Here is a 22,714-nt window from a genome sequence, read left to right on the forward strand (position 1 = left end):
TGACTTTGAACAAATTGCATATTTTCCACATAAACTTATTTCCATCCATATAAAAATAATCATAGCAATTTCTAACTCACAGATTTATTGTTTGAGAAATGAGATGATAATATGAAAGAGATTGGCAAATTGCTATGCAGTTTTTTAATTAGAAAAAACTTCAGAACATTAATTCACATCACAGTAAGCAGTTGCTTAGGATGAAATCATTAAAAAGCTAGCTAGATGAACTTCTCTTTTATTATTTTAAATAGTAGCAAATATGTGCTCACTTCATCCTAGAAAAAAACAAATTGTAAGAAAAAAATGAATATTCATTTGAAATCAAAATTGCTTCAGGGTAAAAATCCTTCTCTTGGTTGCTCTTCATATGAGTTTTACATTGAAACTCTGGCCAACACTTATTCTGTGCCAAGCATTGCACTAGGTATGGGGAGGCAAAAGGACTAAATGTTAAATTTATAGTTGTATCCTGATTAGTTACATAACCAAAGGATCAGGATTGACAGAAAGATGCTATGTAAGCCACATCCATAAACACTGACCATTTCCTAGCAGAGCTGTATTTCTAGGAAGAACCCTGCATGTTCATTCAGATAGCCACAGTCACAGTAGGCTCAGATTTGCTGTCCCAGCGCCGGGCAACCTTCCAGCAGAATCACGGATCATGTTGTGAGGAAGGATTTATTTTATTTTGTCTTGTCTCAAAACTTGTACATAATTTGCAATCAACTAGTTTAACATGATCTTCAGGACAAATGACATATTAACTAAATATAGTTAATTATAATTACATGCTAAATATAATTACGGCAATTTTTGTTTTTTAAGGTACATTTTTGTATATCCTAAATTTTGGCCACATTTTGAATTTTATTTTCTTCTTAGGGAAATTTTAGAGCTCACGAGGGCATTGTTTTAATGAGGAGAATTTACATTACCTCATGTATCTGATTGTCTCAAGTATTTTTCAAGACCTGTACTCCAATAGACAGGCTTGCTGAAATCAGAGATAGTAAAGTAGAACTTTTAACTGGAAGATTAATTCAACAATGGAATAGTTAATTGTATTAATACGGATATTCTGGGTAGAAATGTCACATGTACTGAATTACTCCTTTCTTTGTTAATACAGCATGACAATCAATTATTCATCTTGTACTTACTGTTACGTTTCCTCTCCTCTTAGGATTCAATGTGGGCAGGAGTGCTGGCGGGAGATCGACGGTCAGGGAGATTAACCGGGATGCTTGTCATTTTCCTGGTTTCCCAGTTCTTCAGTCATTCCTTCCTAAACACACTAATGTCCCTGCTCTCTATTTTCTCCTCATGGCATTGTTTCTACAGCAGCCAGTTAGTGAGCTGCCTGAGAACCTGCAGGTCAGTGTGCCTGTCATCAGCAGCCGATGTAAGCAGGGTTGCCAGGTAGGAATTATCTAGTAAGGCGTAAGTGTGATTATATGTGCCGGAAAATCACCACATGGTGATCGGTTACTCACAGTAAAACCGAAAGGCTTCCATCCCTTTCTCACAGTTAGAATTTGATTTGGGAGGAAAAATCTGAAGATACTGTAGAAAACTTTTGCAAAAAGTCCTTTTTCCCTATTTGGTTTTTTGGTTTTGTCTTGTGTTGTTTTGTTTTGTTTTGTTTTGTTTTTGATTACTCTATATGATCCTGTGTGCATAAAGACTTTGGGTGGTATTTTAATGGTGACGTGAAGAATCCAAGTGATGTGATTTTATCTAAAAGTATAATGTCATTTCTATAGAACGAAAAATAAAGAGAGTTCTGATTACAAAAATGTTTTAAATTTCTTAATGATTGGTGACATCCACTTTAGGAAAACACTAAAGCTTTATTTGAATCCTAGTTGAAGACTATTGTGGATATCTATATATAGCTTACGTTTTTGGCACTGTGAAGACTTAGGAATTTAGTTTTCAACTCAATTACTATACTTCCATCATAAAGCCAAATGCTAATTCAGATCTATTCTAGTAATTGACAAAACCTTTTAAACCAAAACAAAGTCTGTACCTTTACATTAAGTCACAATACAGATTCAGGCTTAACAGAGTTTGGTTGGTTATATAATTTTTCAAAATAAGCATGACACCATAGTCATAAAGTGTTATATAAAAGTGCTGTGAATAAGTCTCCTCAACTGATTTTTATTTCGTCAAATCTTATCTGTATGTAACCTAAAAGTGAATTAGAACATTGCTAGGAGAGGGGGAAAAAAGTGAGTCCCACGTGCTTTTTTAAAAGATTGGGCTTAAAATCCTCAGTTCTATAATGTGATCTCCTGGTTAATTAGCATGTACTTTCTTTTTGTTTGTTTTCGTTATAGAAAAAAAGTAGAAAACAATCTTTTTAACATAGGTACCTAAGACAGGATGATACATAGTATTCTCTTTTCTTTATAAATGTAAAAATATACAAATTTTCAAAATTTAGGAGGGAAGAATGTTAGATCTCTCTCTCTCCATCATTGATCACTTTGAAAAAAACCTAATTAGTTTTGAAGTTTTAGAATATTGGAACTTGTAAGGGACTCTAGGTGAAAAAATTGACAGTGGCTAATCTTCATTCACTTTGACCTCTGCAGTTTGATTTAGATTCCATTTGGACATTCATCTTTGGAGTTCCTGCCTCCAGTGGAACTGTGGTCTCTTCTATCCATAATGTGTGCACAGAAGCTGCTTTTTTATTATTGGGGATGCTCCGCAGCATGCTGAATTCAGTAAGTTTACAGACATACTTAAACCTGCTGGCACTTCCTCCTGCCTGTGATATGTATATATTTTTAAAGAGTTTATTTATTTATTCATGACAGACACACACATGGGGGGGTGTGGGCAGAGACCCAGGCAGAGGGGAGAAGCAGGCTTTATTCAGGGAGCCTGATGCGGGACTTGATCCCGGGTCTCCAGAATCACGCCCTGGGCCAAAGGCAGGCACTGAACCGCTGAGCCACCCAGGGATCCCTCATTTATTTAAATAGAAGAATCCTTCGGTAACATAACTGTTTATTACCTGCATGGTCTCTGGAAGCTCAGCCTCTCTGTTTTGTTATCTCTACTGTAAGGATGGACGGTGCAGTTGGTTAGACCATGGACTCTGAACCTCTGCCTGGATTCAAATCCCATGTCTGATACTTAAGACATGCTAACCTCTATATGCCTCAGTTTCCACATGTATAAAATGCTGATGTTAAGAGAACTTATCTCTTAGGGTTGCTCTGAGGTTTTAATGAGGAATTAGTATATACACAAAGCACTTACAAGAGTATCTGGTATGTAGTAAGTGCTTCATAAGTGTTAATTGATGTTATTAGTGTTATAAAATGTATATTACAATGTATACATGTATATAATGAATATATGTTATAGTATATGTCATTGCAATATGTTACTTGAAAATCACTTTCATTTAAAGGTTAAAAATATATTTCTGTTTTTTCTATTATTATTATTTCTAACTTAGAGATGAAGAATTGGAAGACTAAGTGACGAAATGTATGTTCCTATTTATCTCACAGGAATACTGTGAAAAATGACTTAATTTGCTTATACAATTTAAGATCACATTATAAGAGGAATTACTAACTGGACTCTCTGGATTACAAGCACTGACAAACTTAATTATAGTCAAAACTATTCCTATGTCATCTTAGAAAAGGACATTACATTGTATCAATTTAGGATGCTTTGGGACTCTTATTTTGGCTCCTTTTCATAAACATAAAAATCTAAGTTCAAAAAACTCAACTCTGGGCAAGTATCAGAAGATTGGTATTGTCGTCCCCCCCCCCCCCCATTTTTAAAGATTTATTTATTTATTTTAGAGAGAGAAAGAAAGCAAGAATGCACTAACAGGGTGGGGAGGGGCATAGAGAGGAGGAAAGGGCAAGCTGCGTCACCGCTGAGCACAGAGCCCTATAGGTGAGGCTCCACCGCCGGCCCACATGGGCTCCATCTCTGGACCAGAGCTTGTGACCTGAGTCAAAACCAAGAGTCAGTTCCTTAACTGATTGAGCCACTCAGGCGTCCCCTTTCTTCCTTTTATCATCATCGTTATTGTTGTATTGCTCTTTTTTTATGATTTTATTTTATTTTTTAAAAGATTTTATTGACTTATTCATGACACACAGACAGGGAGAGAGAGGCAGAGACACAGGCAGAGGGAGAAGCAGGCTCCATGCAGGGAGCCCGATGTGGGACTCGATCCCCGGTCTCCAGGATCAGGCCCTGGGCTGAAGGCAGGCGCTAAACCGCTGAGCCACCTGGGCTACCCTGTTGTATTGCTCTTAAGGAAAAAACACACTCTTATGTGTCTCCTCCACTCCCAACATTCTGCTATAACACTGCTTTACTTCTGACACTATGGTCACAAAATACATGGGGGTGTTTACCACACTAGCTGGGTGTCCACAGCTCAGTTCAGTTCCGATGCTGTTCACCTGGAGATAGCATCATTCCTACCAGACTGTAGTTCCCTACCCCCACATCAGATGCCAGTCAAAAGTCCATGTTGTTACCTGTGCTTCTGACCTGCCAGCTATAAATTGGAGGTTCCCAAATCACTCAGGAAATCATTTTACTTACTAGATTACCAATTTATTATAAAAGGATATGACTCAGGAACAGCCAGATGGGAGAGATGTAGAGTGTAAGGTATAGGGAAGGACACAGAGCTTCCATGTCCTCTCCACCTGTTGTTCTCCCAGCACCTCTGTCCATCAACGTAGAAGCTCTCCAAACCCTGTTCTTTAGGGGTTTTATGCAGGCTACATTTCATAGAGGTGATTGAATCATTGGCCACTGGTGACTGAACTCAATCTCCAGTCCCTCTCCCCTTCCTAGAAGTTAGGAAGTGCAGAGCTCTAGTTCTGAAAGTTCTAACCCTCTAATCAGGTGGTTGGTTCCCTGGCAAGCCTCTATCTTTCAGGGCTTTCCTTAAGCCTGATCATTAACATTAACTCAGCTGTGGTTGAAAGGGGTTTGTTATGATTAATGAAAGACACCTTTGTGTCCCTTCTTACTCAGGACATTCCAAGGGTTTTAGTACCTCTGTGCCAAGAATGGGATGGGAAAAAGACCAAGTATATATTTCTTATTATAAATCATAATATTACAGTTGAATATTGTTGGAAGTGTTATTCTTGTCATTTTACATATGACAGTGTGAGGTTCAGAAAGGTGAAGTAACTTCCCCATCTTTTATGTTACTCCTAATTCTCACATGATGGAGGATGGGACAGCTTTGTGGATAATACAGCCACTACTGGCACCAACTATACTCATGGTGATAATGATAAATAATCAAAACCACTGACTCCAGTTACTGAGCTGTGAGTATATCAGTGCATAGAGAAACCTTCTGCCAGTCTCTAGGAGAATTGTGTTTGTTTTAGCTCATTTCTAGATTTGTTTATGTATATTTGCTCATGTGTGTAGTTCGTAAGAGTTCTGAACCATCAACATACCCAGTTTTAGAAAAGCAGTGAGTAATGTATTTTTAAAGCAATTTTTAGCAGTGTCAGTTTTTCTAACATATTATTTCTCTTCTTGTCCCCATGACAGCCTTGGCAATCAGAAGAAGAGGGATCTTGGCTCCGAGAATATCCTGTGACCCTGATGCAGTTCTTTAGATACTTATATCACAACGTTCCCGACCTGGCTTCCATGTGGATGAGCCCTGACTTCCTGTGTGCATTAGCAGCCACGGTCTTCCCCTTCAACATCCGCCCTTACTCAGAGATGGTAGGAAAGGGGGCAGAGGGAATGTCAAACTGGAATTACTCGGCTCCAATGGTTAGCAGCATTTTCTTCCCAGTCTTTTAAGCTTTTGACCAAGTTATAGCCTCACCTCTCACATTATTGTCTGGTGTCGCCTCCCCACACTCTCCTTCTGCTTTCCCTAAAATAGAAGTGAACCCTACTTCCTGTTTTGTGTACTGTGTTCTTGCAAATCCTTGGTTAATCACTTCCCTCTTCAAGTCATCGCAGACCATTTCTTGCTTTATGTGCTCATAGCAGTGTTGTTGTGAAATGTCGTATCCAAGTCACAGAACTCTGGTCAGTCTGAATTGGTCTCCACTTTATTTATTTCAGAAATTAGGCATCTCCTAGACTTAGTCTTTACAGATTAATTATAGGATTGGTTGTCTTTATACAAAAATGAGGTCTGTGTTTGTCTTCTTCGTTCAGCTTTTCTTATTTTGTTCAACTTTTAAAATATTTTATAGTATTTTAATAGAAAATTATTAGACTATAGTCATAGGTAATACAGGTACTTCTTCTGTCCTTTAAAACAAAGCTCCAGAGACAGTTACCACTCCATACACTTCAGAATTTCATGATGTTTTCTATTTTACCACTTATTCTAGGGTCTAAAATAAACTGCCTTGTTCATACTAATTTTTCCTCATGTATAAAGGTGAAAAACTCATTATAAAAATGTGAGGAATTTTAGGAGAAAGAGAAATAAAACACATGACCTTAATACCTTGGCTTGTTTGTAATTTTTAAATCCTATATATAAATATGTATATAGCCACATCCATATGTATATAGGATTTATATATATATATATATTTTTTTTTTTTTAAACAGACAATTAATATTATTTCAACACCTTTTCCTTCTTAGCAATTTATAATCTGTCTTTTGGTCTTTTTTTTTTTTTTTTTTCCTGTTGGCTCAAAATCAGCCCTGGTTTTATTTTGTTTATTGATCTGGGGTTTTCTTAATTTGCAAAAACGGATCAGCCCTTAGGTGCTACCATTGTGCCAGATCTTTCTCTGAAATTCTGTGACATTTGACTTCTCAGTAGCTGTATTTCAATATGCAAATAATGTCGTTCTCATTTCATTTATTTTAAGCACAGTTATCCACAATAGAGCTAAAATTCAACATAAAACAGATACACGGTTAGTGACTGGTCAGCTTAATATCAGAAAGACCATGCATTAAGTAACCATGACATGTGGTTCCCAGTTGCTACCTAGAAATGAGAGTTAAATAAGCAAAGTGAAGTAATGTATTGAATAGCTTAATACGAGGTAAAAGACTGAAGGGAAATACTGTTGCTACTATAATTTAGTTTTTAGGAAACATGAAAGTGAAAATATCATATAAAATCAAATATGATTAGCCTATACTCCTGCTTGATTTTACCAGGTGACTGATCTTGATGATGAAGTTGGATCTCCAGCAGAAGAATTTAAAGCCTTTGCAGCAGACACGGGGATGAACAGAAGCCAGTCAGAATATTGCAATGTGGGCACAAAGACCTATCTGACCAATCACCCAGCCAAAAAATTTGTTTTTGACTTCATGCGAGTCTTAATAATTGACAACCTCTGTCTTACTCCTGCCAGCAAGCAGACTCCACTAATTGATCTTTTGTTGGAGGTAAAGAAAAAAAAATGCATTTACATCTCTTGTGTAGTTTTTATACTTAGAACATTAATAACCAAGCACATTTTATGCCAGATGCCTTTCAGATTTCATATTTTGGGTTGTACAGGCAGAGCATATCACAGACTATGGGAATTTTTTTAAATCTCAGATATGCTATATACTCTAACAACTTATTTTCTTTCCATTCCCACAAGCGTATCCCTAATTCAGCCCTTTATCATCCTTTCCCTAGGCAGGAATTGATAGACTCTTCTGTAAAGGGCCAAAGAGTAAATATTCCAAGCTTTACAGGCCATGCAGTCTCTGTTATAAAACTATTCAACTATAACATTATAGCTAGAAAACAGCCAATGACAATACATAAATGAGTGAGCATGGCTGTTTCAGTAAGACTTTGCCACAAAAACAGACATAGGCTGGATTTGGCCCGTGGGCCTTCATGTACCAACACCTTCTCATGCCACTCACAGCGACCTTGTCTCCTCAGCTTATAACTCCCTACTTCCGTCCCACTTCTGTAATATTATCAGGTATTATTGCTCTTGGGGTCCTGTGCAGCTTAAAACATGGTGCATTGCACACAGTATTTGCTTAATATGCACTTACTGAAATTTCCCCAAGGCAGCAAAGTTCTAGGTTGCTTGCTGTCTTAGCTCGGACTGCTATACCAAATACCATAGACTATGTGGCTTAAGTAAGTAACAGACATTTATTTTTCACAGTTCCAGAGACAGAAATCTTGACATCAAGGTGGCAGCTTGGTGAAGTTTTGGTGCCCTCTTCCTGGCTTGTAGATGGCTGCCTTGCTATACTCTCACATGGCAGAGGGAGAGAGAGAAAGAGTGAGCACAAGAGCAAGCTCTGGTGTTTCTTTTTCTTCTAAGGGCACTAATCTTCTCATGAGCACTCCACCATCATGACCTCATCTAAACCTAATTACTTTCTGATGGCTCCATCTCTTAATGCCATCACATTGATGGTTAGAGCTTTGCCATATGAATTTGGAGGGACACATTTACTACATTGCTCTTGTCCATTTTCCTAATAAATGATACAGATCAGCTGACACATCAAAAATGAGCCCTAAGTGGCCATATTGCTGGCTCTAGAAATTGATCATCCCTGAAAACCAAATGTTCACCTAGGAAAAAAATCTCGAAAGATCAAAGGAAGAGAATTTAGTATATGACTAGTTGCCTGTACATTCATATTCTTTTGGTCAATTCATATAGGTAGGGTCAAGCAGTCCATTCATTCCACATCTCTGAAAATAATAACGTTAGCTCTCTAAAGATTCAGTCAGTGCAAAAGACTAACTGCTTTTCTCTCTGAGGAACTTCCCATATGCTCTCAGCCATTTGGCAACCGAATCTGCACTTTCTCTGCTCCCTCTAGTGGCTAACACAGTTAATATTTTTATTTGAAACCTTAAAACTGCAGGAGATATTTTATCCTGTTCATGTGAAAATGTCTCTGTTCAGTCAGTTAAAAAAAATTGCTGATGTAATTTAGATACCAGTCATGCTAAGCATTTTAACCAGGACCACAATGTTTAATATTGGCAGAAAAATAATCACTATCATCAATAATTCATTTGGTGGATTTAAAAGCATGCCTAGTAGAGCTTGTCATCCTTGGAAACTCTTTTTTCCCCCCTCCTTGGAAACTTTAAGAAGCAAGATGGCTAGAACCTTAGTGTATTGGGTAAGAATTTGAAGCACTCTATGCAAAATGAAATGGTGATCAAGACATAACAGGATAATAAAGTTCAGAAGAAGTGTGTGTAAGAAAGCACAACTGAGCCAAATAATGAAATACACATGTATGGAATATATGGAGAGATCTATCCAGTAATAGAATTTTCAGTCTTGTAGAAACCCTGATAGCTAACTAACTAGCCTTGAATAAATGATATAATTGTCTTTTATTTTGGTTTTCTATATTTTTCAAAAAGAAGATTTGATATAGCATGTGTTAACCTTTAGTTAATACTCTCTTTGTTGTGGATAGTAATTTGCCCTATAGTGGAATTGTATCTGTACTGGGAAGTCAGGGATGCTAGTGTTATATTTCAGGGAGAAACAGGGAATGTCAAGATTGAAATTCCCAGGTAGATTATAAACTCCTTAAAATTAGTCACCACCTTTCACATGTCCTTTAATCTCTCACAGAATTAGTACAGTTTTTTGATGTATTCTTTTGTGTATTTTTTAATCATTTAACTATAACTACATCCTGGCAGTACTCAAACAGGAAAATACGATATCGTCTAATAAGAGATACACATTTGCTTTTAAAAGGTAACTTAATACCTTGAGGACCTTCAACTCTACTACACAAGTACAGAATAAACATACAAAACATTTATTGCACCTCATGTCTTCCTATGGTGTAAAAAAGTGAATGGCAAGCATATGATTTTGAACGTTGGGATTATAAAGTCTTTATCTCTGAAGAAGTTCAAGAAGAGAATTATCCTGTATATTTACCATTTACCTACACATAAAGGATGGGGTTTGAACCAACTTATTTTCAGTTTGGTACATTTGAGGCAGACCATCTTCAGTCTTAGGACTGTAAGATTCTCACCATGAGAGTATCCACTTGATTTGATCTACAAAAGAATGTGTGAAATTATCTTTATTAGTAGTTTATAAAAATAAGATTCCCATTCATACAGGCTGGCCAGAGTGTGACACTGAGGCCAAGTACAGAGGAGATAGTATGGCGTAATTGATAGAGCAGAGGTTTTGGAGTGAGAAATACCTATTTTGAATTCTAGCCCTGTTATTTATTATATAAGAATTTTCATCTCACTGAGCTCAGTCCATTCTCTGGGAAATAATTTATATACAATCTCCCCTATGTGATTTTTGTGGGAGTTAAGTGTATGTAAATCACCAGCAAAAACTGTTTTGGGAAATGTATGCTGGTTATAGCTGTGTGACCTTGGCCATTCTTAGTTCTCTTCACCCCTTATAGTTTGCCCACTTCTCAAATGGTATAAAATAGAACCTGTCTCTGAGGACTGCTGTGAGAATTAAATAAGATAATACATTGAAGATTCTAACAGAAGACCTGGCACGTAAGGCTTACTCAGAAAATGCAGTGACCTATACTGTCATATACCTGTGGATGTCCAGTAGCCCTGCTCCCAACTCATGTGTGTCTCTGCTGTCACCACCGTGTCTAATGGAGGGTCCAGTGAATTTGCTACACACAAATGCCACCATGGTGGCAGGAAAGTAGATAGAAAAGGTTTTGGCTATACCCGAAAGATAATGGAGCTAAGGGGGCTGGGTTGAAGTGTGCTTGTCTGATGCCATATGTACTTCTCCATGGTCTCGGGAGTTAAGACTGTATTCCAGCCATCTTCTAAAAGACTTCCCCATTCAAATCAGTGTGAAATCCACCCTGGGTGACTATAGGACAGTAAACAAAAGGTAGCAAAAGGGGGCAAAGAGAGCTCGATAACATACCTGAGAGAAGAAATCAGTTAAGAGGAATACTGCAGCCAGAGTGAAGAAGCTCAAAATCCTCTTAAGGGCTTCAGCCCATTACAGAAACCACAGGATACGAAAAGTCTTCCTCTCAGAGCCACGTTGCCCTGAATGTGAGCAGCAGGCTCCATGGGCTATCTGGCCTGTGCACGCACAGATTCTGCACAGCGTCTATAGGCTGCAAAAAGGAGGCTGTGATATTTTTGAATACTGGTATTGACTGGCTTCCCTGTTTCTATAGGGAAGGCATCTGACGGCCACAAGCCAGAACAGATCATAGTGCTCACCCTATCTTCCTTCTGCCCTGAACTCATCCCAGTTATCTGGTGCAGCCAACCAGGTTTATCTAAAAGATTGATGAGGAGATTGTAGCAGAGTTGCTCTTGTGCATTTGTTAACTTCACTATGGAGACTTTTAGTAAAGCTGGAAGCGTATGGTATAGCAGGTGAGGCCATGGACTTTACCATCAAAGAAACTGAGGTTTGAATCCTTGTTGTGACTTAACCACTCTAAGCCTCAGTTACTGTATCTCTGAAATGTGATAGTATCTACTTCAGAGAGATATTTTGCAGATTGAGATAATGTACATAAAACTAAGCACTGTATCTGGTACATAATAGTAAGTCCATAGAATGTTTTTTTTTAAAAAAACACCTCTGAGACACTGTGCATGTATTTGTATAGTCTTAAATCCTTAAAAAGCTAGGAAAAAAGCTACAATAAATGTCACCAATAACATTTAAACTCAGCAATTAGAGCCGATGACAAGTATAAATTCTGGGTCATAATCACTCCTATATCAGCTTCTGTGAGGGGATTCAGAGGATTAAATGTCAATTGGTGACTGAGCCAGCCTTAAATCCTTGCAGAATGCAAAATAATATTTCTTAATTAAGTAAAGATAAAAATTGTTAATGAAGCTACTTCTCTGTGTCCTGTGGTCCCTCTGTTTGTAGACCCCAAAACTTTGTCTAGTTAAGTTTTGATAAACTCTGCTCATTATTACTTACCCATTAACCACCTTTAGTTATTATGATCCAGAATGAACACTGTCATCTTCAGGAGTATTCAAATCCTCCTGTGAGTGGAGAGCCTTACTCTGGTAAACTTTGATCAGCTCAAGCTATTTGATAAAATGGTCTCTGATCTGATTACAAGGTAATCCTCAAAGATCTAATCAATCTGCTGCTTACCACTTAAAACATTCTCATTTGCTCTTCATTTGGCAGGGATGGGGTCTCACTGTACCATCAGCATGAGGAATAAGCAGGGCATGGGTGACCAGGGCTCTCCTGCTGACCATTGTTATTAATCTGTTCAACCACACAGGAAAATTTATTAAGATCAAAAACAACATGACATGTCCTTCACTTTTTCCTAAATTATTCTAATACCAGACCAAATTCCTGAACAGTAGTACTATTTTGTTTTTCCATTCATCATTCTTTATTGGGACATTGATTTGTTTTAAGATTTGAGTAATACAGCTTGTCTCCTTGTAACACTAGTACTATTTTAACTATTTAAGGCCCATATTTTGTCATTTTAAAACAAAATAAATATGTCTTACAAGGAAAACAGAAAAATGTTTGTTGCAACTTTGGTTTAGTTGGTTTTCAAATCCCTAGAATAAGATTTTTTATTTGAATAGAGAATTTAAATTTTAACTGCTCCTTTAAACCCTTTATCAGTATCTTGAAAATCAGAATGGAAAGAAATGGGTTTTTTGAAGTAGAGCAGATTTTAATTTTAAATTCACAACAGTAGTCTAAAGCCTACTTTTGTAACATGGTCATAAACGTAGTCCCAAATCTATCTGTTCAAGGATCTACAAAGCATCAGTGCTATGCCTGTATTTAAAACATAAAGATCTCTTTTTAAGAAAAAAATTTATGTCCGTTTGTTGAATTGTTTAATATCCAGCCCTTATCAAAAGTTGACTAAAACCACTGGCATTTGAGAATGACAAAAGGATCTTTCCCACCTTTTATCCACTGGACTGCCAGTGCTTTGCCACCCACCTCACAGGTTAGATACTTGACGTTTATGCACCTGGATTATATTACCCTAATTACCAATAGAAATGCCGTCTGAGGACTGTAGTTTAACTTTGTGCCATAAGCTCTTATTCAAGATAATTTTTAAAATCATCTTTGGACTGTATAAAACCGTTATCAAAAGCATTACCTATAGAGTTATCATTGTCCTCTTTATAAAAACCCACAGAGAACATTCCTCCAAGAACAATTTTAGGAATGCTTCCTGCCAATCTAGTGTGCTGCTTTTTATACACAATAAAAAGCTTTGTAAACCATATCATCTTTTTTTTTCTCCTTGATACATGAGAAGCTCAGAGCTAAATTGTATGTTTAGCTAACCTATTGATATAAACATTCCCCTCCCCATTGATTACTAGAATACTAGATTTCTGAGGCTTGGTATTTGTTTTAATGGCTTTATAATTTTATCTATATCTCATTAGAAATAGCCAGCTGTCTTTGGAAGTGAGATATACTATCAAATATTTATTAAATACCTATAGTGCTTAGAATATTGTTTTTGGAAGACTGGATTCAAAAGAAGATGATGTTTCACTTTTGCTTCTTTTTAATTCTGTGGTCAGAAAATAAAAGAAAATATAAGCATATCTACCATCTCTCATATCATATTTTGTTATTTACCAGTAGTTTTTTTATTTGACTGTGTAAGTATGATAATATAACTATGATTGAACCCTTATCTTTATTTAGTTGATTCTGTTTCTAATTCTAAATTTTATTGATTAGGCTTCCCCTGAAAGATCTACAAGAACTCAGCAAAAAGAATTCCAGACTTATATTTTGGATAGTGTGATGGACCATTTGCTTGCAGCTGATGTCTTATTGGGTAATACTGTGTTTTACTTCCACTTTTTAAAAGTACCTGGTCATTCTTCTTCTCTGTCTAAACCCCAAGTATATCTCCTTTTTAACTTCATCTTTCCTTTCTGTGCATCTTCCCTTCTTATTGGTATTTTCTGTAGTGAGGAAAAGGCCCATCTAGCTCTTCCCTTTGAATCTGGGATAAAGAATCAGCAACAGGAAGTACTTCAGTTGCTTGTCCACATCTGTACATTCAGGTGGGAGGAAGAGGACAAGTAAAGAGAATGTGTTAACCATATAACATGGATGCTTGGGTGGCGGCGAGTGTCTGCCTTCAGCTCAGATCATGATCCTGGGGTCCTGGAATCAAGTCCTGCATCGGGCTCCCCGCAGGGAGCCTGCTTCTCCCTCTGCCTGTATCTTTGCCTCGCTCTCTGTGTCTCTCATGAATAAATAAATAAAATCTTTAAAAAAAAATCCACATTATGTAAACAAGCTACATTTCTCTGAATGTCTAATACTTTTAAAAATTAACTACTGTGATATACTTAATCAAATTATAAAGCTCTGTGAATTAGAACTATGACATCATGACTATATAAAGCCCCTCAGATAAAAATGCTTTATAGACATCCCCAGAAACTTCCCTCCTGCCCTGACCCAATAACTGCTCACTGAATCACTGTCCCAACTTCTACAACAACAGATTCACTTTGCATCCTTTTGAACTTTATAAATGAACTCATACATGTATTCCTTGTAGTCTAGCTTTGTATACTCAACACATTTGTGAGATTTGTCCACATTATTGCCAAAGGTCAAAAGTCCATTTATTTTCATCACTCTGTAGTATTTTATCATATGAATATATAAATGTATCAATTTTGCTGTTGTTGGACATTTAGTAGTTTCTAGGTTGGGACACTTAGAAATACAGCTACAATAAATATTCTTGTTTGTATTCTTGTATATAGTATTTATACATATCTGTTAGATAAATACCATGAGTGGAATTGTTGGGTTAGAAGTATGTGTATGTTACTCTTTTCTGAAGGAGGGTAGAGGCAGAGAGAAAGGGAGAGAGAGAACCTTAAGCAGGCTCCACACCCAGCACGGAGCTGGGCTTAGGGCTCCACATAGGGCTTGATCTTGTGACCCTGAGAATGTGACCTGAGCCAAAATAAAGACTAGGATGCTTAACCCACTGAGCCGCCCAGGCACCTCGACCCCTATGTTATTCTTTAGGATGGCTTCCAGGACATAAATTCAAAACCTACTATGATGTTTTTTTCTGTATGTCCCTATCTAGTTACAATAAAAATTCAAAGCTTGATACATTTACAGTGGAGCTAACATTTATATATAAAATAATGATAGAATTTAAAGGAGGAGGAAAAGTAATGACTTAACATATTTGTTACTTGAGTTCCCAGTAATAATATTAATCAAAGAACTTCCATCCTATTAAATTATCTTTGTTTTGCAAAATTGCCAAGAAATCTTTAATATTGTCTTAATGTGTAACTCTCAAAGCATGGTGTCAAGTGAAATTTTGCATTTGTTTTTATCACTTGAGAATCTTACTTACATAGTATCAGTCTTACTATGTAAAGATACAAAATGCAGAGTTTTGCATAATGGAATAATTTAGAGTTAGTAGGAATAATAATCACAATCAGTGGGGCTCCAGAATATAGGAAGGGGGAGCTTACAGAGGGCATTTTGTTAGGAAGATTAGTGTTAAAGTGGTATGGACACAGCAAACACGCTGAAGGCACTGGAGTAGCTTTTTGAAGAGAAACAGTACTGAAGGTAATCGTGGAGGGAGGAAGAAGTGCCCCTTTGGCCCCACCGGCACTGATTGTAGTTTATTTTTCACAGTTGTTCTGAACTTCTCCTGCATATATTACTTCATTGTGCTCAAAGGTACATTCAGAACTAGAGTTTTGCTTGATGACTTGTTTTACCCTTTATTAGTTATACAGAATCTATTCACAGCAAATAACCTGACAGCTTTTTTTTTTTTTTTCTCAGAGATCCTCTGTCATTGCTAGTTTAAGTTGAGGAACTATTTGCTTATCACAGACATTCTCGAGGCAGTAGGAGACTTCATACTCTCAGTCTATAACTATTTTATCCTGCAGAAATGGTTTCTTCCAACTTTTGTCGTCATTTCTGGCCATGAACATCATTTTCTTAAAGTAGTACATAAGAGCTAGTAGTCTTATTTTTTAATGTAGTAGATGAACTCATTTTGCCTTAGTTTCATTTATTGGAGGTTCTGGTCTTCTGCTGGTTGATAACAGTTTCTTAGATTCTTTTTTTTCCTGCTCAAATTTAGGGGAAGATGCATCCCTGCCTATTACCAGTGGAGGAAGCTACCAGGTATTGGTGAACAATGTGTTTTATTTCACACAACGTGTGGTGGACAAACTTTGGCAAGGCATGTTCAACAAAGAATCTAAACTTCTTATAGATTTTATAATTCAACTAATTGCACAGGTAATCTATTGTCACTATTAGTTTTAGAGTACATATTTTCTTATTGAAAAACTTTTCCTAATGTGTCAAAATTATTGGAAATAAATGTAACTAATAAGATAATGTTAACATTTAATACAAACAAAGCTCAGCTTGTTGAAAGTGAGTAAAAACCATAGACTTCTAACCCTTCCCCTCCTTACCCATAGGGTGGTACCAGCGTGTCCCTGTAAAGTTGCCTAGTTCTCTTAAGCTCTGGGCTCTCACTGGCTTCCCCACTGGTATTGCTCTTTGCTACCCAAATACCTGGGTAACTTTCTTATGGTTTAAATATGGTTTTAAGTTAATACAATTTGATGACTTGGTTTTTTTGTTTGTTTTTACAGTATGCTACATTTGTATGTAAAGGTTTACAGAGCACAAAGAGTTGATATGAAAGGAATATTTTCTTCTTATAATTAAATCTTCACAGAGTTCATTGTAGTTCTTTGAAGGTGTCATTTTAGTGAGCGAGTGGGTGTGTGTGTGTGTGTGTGTGTGTGGTACTTTTGACTAGGAATGTTGGCCTGGTTTGCCACAAGTGATTAATCTTATTCAACACATAGCGTAGAAACTAGAAAATACTGTTACCACGTGTTATTAGCATATGGTGCATAGGTTCTTTCGTGTCATCTAAGAATTTTTTAAGAGATAAATTTGTGTTTAAGCCAAAGAAAAGTTTACAAGTGAGGAAATCAATCTAGAATGTCAAAGGTTTTTTTACTAACATTTTAGATTTGGTTGTTTGTTTGTTTTTCTCAGTAATTGTGAATAGAGATCATTCACCCTAACAAAACTTTTGTTGCAGGAGATTCTCCTTAGATTACACTTCCATATGTACTCAGGCAGGCTGCTCTGCCTACAGGAGTTTTAGCAGCTCTCCTCAATGGGGCATGTGGTTTTCATCTCATTAAATTATACTTATGTGTCTCTTGGGTTCTGAACCTCATAATAGCAAGAGCTTTTTGGTTTTTAACTTAGCACCTTGTATTGAGCATGGCACCTGGTATGTAATAAAGCTAATATTTATATGTGAATGATAAGCAGACCATTTGTTTCTATTTTACTAAATAAAGTATCTTTCTTACCTTTAGTCAAAAAGAAGATCACAGGGATTGTCACTTGATGCAGTTTATCACTGCCTCAATAGGACCATCTTGTACCAATTCTCACGGGCACACAAAACCGTTCCACAGCAAGTAGCTCTCCTAGATTCGCTCAGGGTACTGACTGTAAACAGGAACTTGATCCTGGGACCTGGGAACCATGACCAAGAATTCATTAGCTGTCTGGCTCACTGCCTTATTAATCTACATGTTGGAAGGTAACTTTTTCACATTCAGTTTGCCACCGTGAATTTGTCATTCCACCAAAACTCTGTCCTACTTTTTTGATAGTAACATTTTTTTCCTTTTAATCTCAGTTTTAAAACTTCATGGAAAATATAAACACAAGGGTAACATTTTTGCAATAAAAGAATGAGTATTTTTTCTGTAATTTTCCATGTCTTTAAATTGGTCATTAATCACCTTAAGTCATGTATGTAATTTTTTTTAAAAAGTTTACTTTTAAAATAAACAAAGTATACAATGTTGGAGGTTAAGAGGGATAAAAAGGAAAGAATAATGAATAAATGCAGTGGTATATGTTAAATGGGCGTAATTAGTATTTTTCCTTGATTCTTTGACAGATACTTATTTAATGTCTGGACATTGAATTAGGGACTGGGATAAAATGTGAGCCAGAAAGACCTCATGGCAGGGTCTTGGAACATGCAGTCTAGGAGGGAAAATAGACAACTAAGCCAGACCAGGCAAAGTGTGCTAAGTGCGCTAAGTGCTCTGCTGGAAGCATGGCTCTTTGGGTGCATGGAACAGGTGCTCCTACCTGGAAAGAGACACCTGCTGAGTTACAACTTGAATGTGTTTGACAAGGAGGTTAACTCTCCAAAAAGGATGGGAAAGTGATGTAGGAAGAAAGAGCCATCTATGTGATTGCCTTGGGGGAGGAAAGCATATGGCACTTTCGGGAAACTGCAAATTTGTCACTGCTCCTGGAGCAAAGGGTGATGGGAGAGAGACTGAGGGGAGGTGGTGCATAGGCATATGAGGAAAATGTTCTTAGGAACTTTGTAATTTTTAGGTAAAAATATTAATCATGATCAAAAAACACCTTAAATATTAAGATGCTCATCTTGATGCTGTTGTTTAGTTTAATTACATTTAGTCAAGTGGATTTGTGAGATCATTCCTTTAAAATGGCATTTTCATGATAAAGTAGTAGTTCTGTTTTGTGCACCTGCCAAATATCTGTCTGCCAATTATAGAACTTTGTGATAGAGCCAGCATTTACTTGTGTCTGGAGAGTTATACTTAGTCATTATGGTTTTCAGCTATAATCATTTCCTTCGTATAGTTTAAACTGACTGGAATTTTTCAGCAATGTGGATGGGTTTGGACTGGAAGCAGAAGCCCGCATGACTACATGGCACATTATGATCCCCTCTGACATTGAACCAGATGGTGGTTACAGCCAAGATATTAGTGAAGGTAGTTTGTTTTCTTCCTTTTTTATTCCCCATTCTCCCCATTTCCAATTTTTTTTTTAAGAGAGAATGAGTGTATGAGCAGAGAAAGGCAGATGGAGAGAACTTAAGCTGGAGAGAGAGAGAGAACTCCACGCTGGGGCTCAATCTCATGACCCTGAGATCATGACCTCAGCCAAAATCAGGAGTTGGATACTTAACTGACTGAGCCATCTAAGCACCCCTCATTTCCAATTTTTAAGATATACCCTGTCCCTTCCCCCCAACAGACTCACTTCAGAAACTGCCAGCATTGACAACCAGTGCTCCAGTAGGTCACTCCAGAATGTACATCAATATGCCCAACTGTAGCTAGTATGCTAGGGATTATGTAACACTCTTATAGTTATCTGACTTTCTACTAACCACTGCACATTAGAAATCAATCCACCCCAATTAGAAATCAATCCACCCCAAAGATTTTAATGTACAGTACTTACAAAAATCATTGGGAAAAGAGAAAACAAATATAAGAGAATAAAAACAGTAGTAGCAGCAATCTGTTTCAAGCAATATTTGCACCTCTAATGAGAGGCAGCTAGTACTACTGATAGGCAGCTCTCTTAATGGCAAATGCCACATTAGCATTGGTACTATTACTTGTACAAATGTAAGTATCATCAAGTCTCACAGTGTTATCATGAAGTGTTAGGGGCTAGCAATATCCGTGATTAAGTGGTTTACCCAACTTAGCAGAAGGAGAGCTATAGCTAGTGGGTTGGTATATGTTTTTGATAAATGGCTTTTCTTCATTTCCTAGGACGTCAGCTTCTTATAAAAGCTGTCAACAGAGTTTGGACTGAATTGATCCATAGTAAGAAACAAGCCTTGGAGGAGCTTTTCAAAGTCACTCTACCTGTGAACGAAAGGGGCCACGTGGACATAGCTATAGCAAGGCCACTCATTGAAGAAGCTGGTTTAAAGTGTTGGCAGAATCATTTGGGTAAGAGAGTCCTCAGAGATCCTGTGGCTACGAGACTTACATGCAACTGGGTTGTATATGGGTGCACTTTGGATATGTAATTAAAATTTTCCCAAAAGGGTGTTATGATGGCAGCATTAGTGAAGAGCAACACCCGTTCTAGAATGACTATGTTGAGATTTGGCTTTTCTTCTCAGATTTTTTTTTTTTTAAATCTAAAATGTGTTACACATCTGACATCTATGAAGTTGGAACATATACATTGCTTGCAGATGTAATTATGGTCACTGTCTTGGCTACAAATCTATGGTCTCTTCTCTGTAATTCTGAAATTTAAAAAGCCCTAAAACCTAAGGTTTTTTTTCATGAATTTGGTGTCTAAAATCACTTGGTAGCAAAACCTGATGTATTTTTATTCTACGTAGTGTAAATATTCACACATTTTGCTGCAGAGATATTAATGTGTTCAGTTATGGTTTACTACCATTGACCCTCAGTATTTATAAAATACAGTGTATGTATCATATCACTTTTTTAAAATCCAAAACCTTCTAAATTTCAGAGTATTCACAGCACCAAATATTTTAGGTGGGGAGTTATAAATTGTTATTAACATAGAAACTGAATACAGTTAAACTGTAAGTACAGTTTACATATTATTGCAGAGCTGTAAAGTTTCTACCAAATGTAAATTCAGTTAGTACACTAATTGTCAAGCTGCTATGGTTATACAAGATTACCAGCAAGTAAATCTGTAATATCTAAGAGAATGTCTGTGTCTGTAATATAAGCCACTTTTAAAACTATAGAATTGTGATTTGTAGCCATGATGCAAAAATGTTAAGACTAATAAATACATGGAGAAATTGTAAAGTAATCTAATTTTAATTTCATAGCCCATGAAAAGAAATGCATAAGTCGAGGAGAAGCTTTAGTGCCTACCACCCAGTCCAAATTGTCCCGTGTCAGCAGTGGCTTTGGGCTTTCCAAGTTAACAGGATCGAGAAGGAATCGAAAGGAAAGTGGTCTTAATAAACACAGTCTTTCCACCCAGGTACATTGCTTGGTTTCATCAATAGCATTACTAGAAATTTATATTTCAAAGTTTAGTTGTAGCGTTTTATATAACACTCTTCATGTGTAGAAGCACACATTATGAAGTAGAACTTTTCTGCATTTTTGCTTTTAGAAGAGATAAAGAGATAACCCAGATTATGGAAACCTCTCCCAATATATTATGATAAAATTGCATTGTGAGTGTTGTGTATGCAGACCCACTTCATAATTGGACATAAGATGAGATTCAGTGATTGATATGTAATCAGCCATGGGTAATTTTTTCCCAGTTTTTCCAAACTTTCAATAATTTTGTTACTGATAATCATATAAATTTTGAAGCAATAGCAGAACAAAATGGGGTTTTTATTTATCATTTTGTCATATGTATTTGTGATTGATTTTTTTTTAATTTCTGTACCTCCATTAATTTCTTCCTCATCATACTGCCTTTACCATCCTAGAATCTTAGTGGCATCTCTGAAAAGGGCCTAAGAGAAACCATATGTGTCATTCATTCCCTGCATCAGGTTGGGTTCTCCAGGAAGTACACTGAGAGGGTTTTTGGTGCAAGGTGTTTTTTACAGGTGCTCTCGTGGTCCCTGTCTGTAGAAGGGTAAGAAAAGATGCAGGATTGGTTACGGGGAAATACCAGGTTACAAGGTGGGTCTAGCCTCAACTGACCTAAGTGGAACTTTGAGGCCAGAGTGGACTGTCACAGTTGATCTATACTGAGCTGAGATGCTGAACCTTCTTACCTCCAGATCAGCCAGTCATTCAGTTGGGAGTTTCCTGGCAGTTCTCTACAGCTGAGATGATCCCTGAAGGTGTTAAAGGCACCCTCAGAAGCTATAGGAGCTGGCCCATCCCTTGGGGAAGGGTCATGGGAGGCGTTGATCTGTGTCCATCACACAAGCCTCCACTAGATTCGTCATAAAATTAATCCATCAGTTTTTTGTTTTGTTTTGTTTTGTAGTTGTGTCTTTCATGGGATTTTAATAAATTTAGTTAGCATTATTTTAAGGCTAGTTAATATTTTTCCAGGAAAATCCACGAAATATTAAGACTCTTTTTCTGTCCATTGTTAGGAGATTTCTCAGTGGATGTTTACACATATTGCTGTTGTCCGTGACTTAGTAGACACACAATATAAGGAATATCAGGAGGTAAGAATTCATAACCACAAGAAAGGTTTGCTTTGTATTCCTTGAGTGAGAAAGGACTCTGTTTTTCATGATGATTTTACCCCTTTTAAGAGTAAGTTGCTGAGCTGCATTCATCGTCAGTTGATGTTTTTAATTATCCCTCCCAACAGCTGCTTTGGCCATTGTTTTTAAGATAAAAAGTTTGAATTTTCTAGAGGTAGGTGGTATTAAAAAAAACAAACTGGAAATCACAACTGAGTCCCATTGACATTAGCTACTGACATATTGCAAGTGTTGTTCTTAATAAATTTTAAAATACAAGAAAATCCCTCTCAGAGTTAACAAAGAGATTCTGAAAATATGCATCAAAGTCTCTTAAAATTAAAAAAAAAAAAACCTTAAAGTTAAAATAACTTTTTTTATTATAAGCACTTGGGTGATTATGTTGGTAAGAAGTAAATTCAGTAGAATCCTTTTGGTGAATTCATAATTACTCAGCAACTTATCCTAAATATTTTATTTCCAGTGTGGCTGATTTAGATCTATTGAAGGTTTCTGAATGATAAACTGCTAATATTTTATGGGCATTCACTAGCTAGTTGTTATAAGAGAGTCCCCTCCCTACCAGGAACACATAAGTACTATTGTGATATCAAGTAATTTTAAGATTATTCATTCAGTAATCTTCTTAGATTGA

At 36.8% G+C, this 22,714-nt stretch overlaps 1 protein-coding gene across 8 annotated transcripts in view; it reads left to right on the forward strand.

Moving 5' to 3' along the window:
* The window catches only part of WDFY3 (WD repeat and FYVE domain containing 3), a 234,046-nt gene that overhangs the window by 148,543 nt on the left and 62,789 nt on the right, over positions 1-22,714 (forward strand). For 4 of the 8 annotated variants that reach the window (XM_038582230.1, XM_038582234.1, XM_038582235.1 and 1 more), the window contains 11 exons: positions 1,190-1,425; positions 2,610-2,744; positions 5,587-5,817; positions 7,186-7,419; positions 13,716-13,815; positions 16,132-16,292; positions 17,405-17,634; positions 18,750-18,859; positions 19,655-19,837; positions 20,713-20,870; positions 21,961-22,038. In XM_038582230.1, coding sequence (XP_038438158.1) covers positions 1,190-1,425; positions 2,610-2,744; positions 5,587-5,817; positions 7,186-7,419; positions 13,716-13,815; positions 16,132-16,292; positions 17,405-17,634; positions 18,750-18,859; positions 19,655-19,837; positions 20,713-20,870; positions 21,961-22,038 — 1,856 coding nt within the window. The remainder of the gene's footprint in view (positions 1-1,189; positions 1,426-2,609; positions 2,745-5,586; positions 5,818-7,185; positions 7,420-13,715; positions 13,816-16,131; positions 16,293-17,404; positions 17,635-18,749; positions 18,860-19,654; positions 19,838-20,712; positions 20,871-21,960; positions 22,039-22,714) is intronic. The other 4 variants (XM_038582232.1, XM_038582236.1, XM_038582237.1 and 1 more) reach the window with 2 other exon arrangements.

Source organism: Canis lupus, chromosome 32 (assembly GCF_011100685.1).
Source record: "Canis lupus familiaris isolate Mischka breed German Shepherd chromosome 32, alternate assembly UU_Cfam_GSD_1.0, whole genome shotgun sequence".
NCBI lineage: Eukaryota > Metazoa > Chordata > Mammalia > Carnivora > Canidae > Canis > Canis lupus.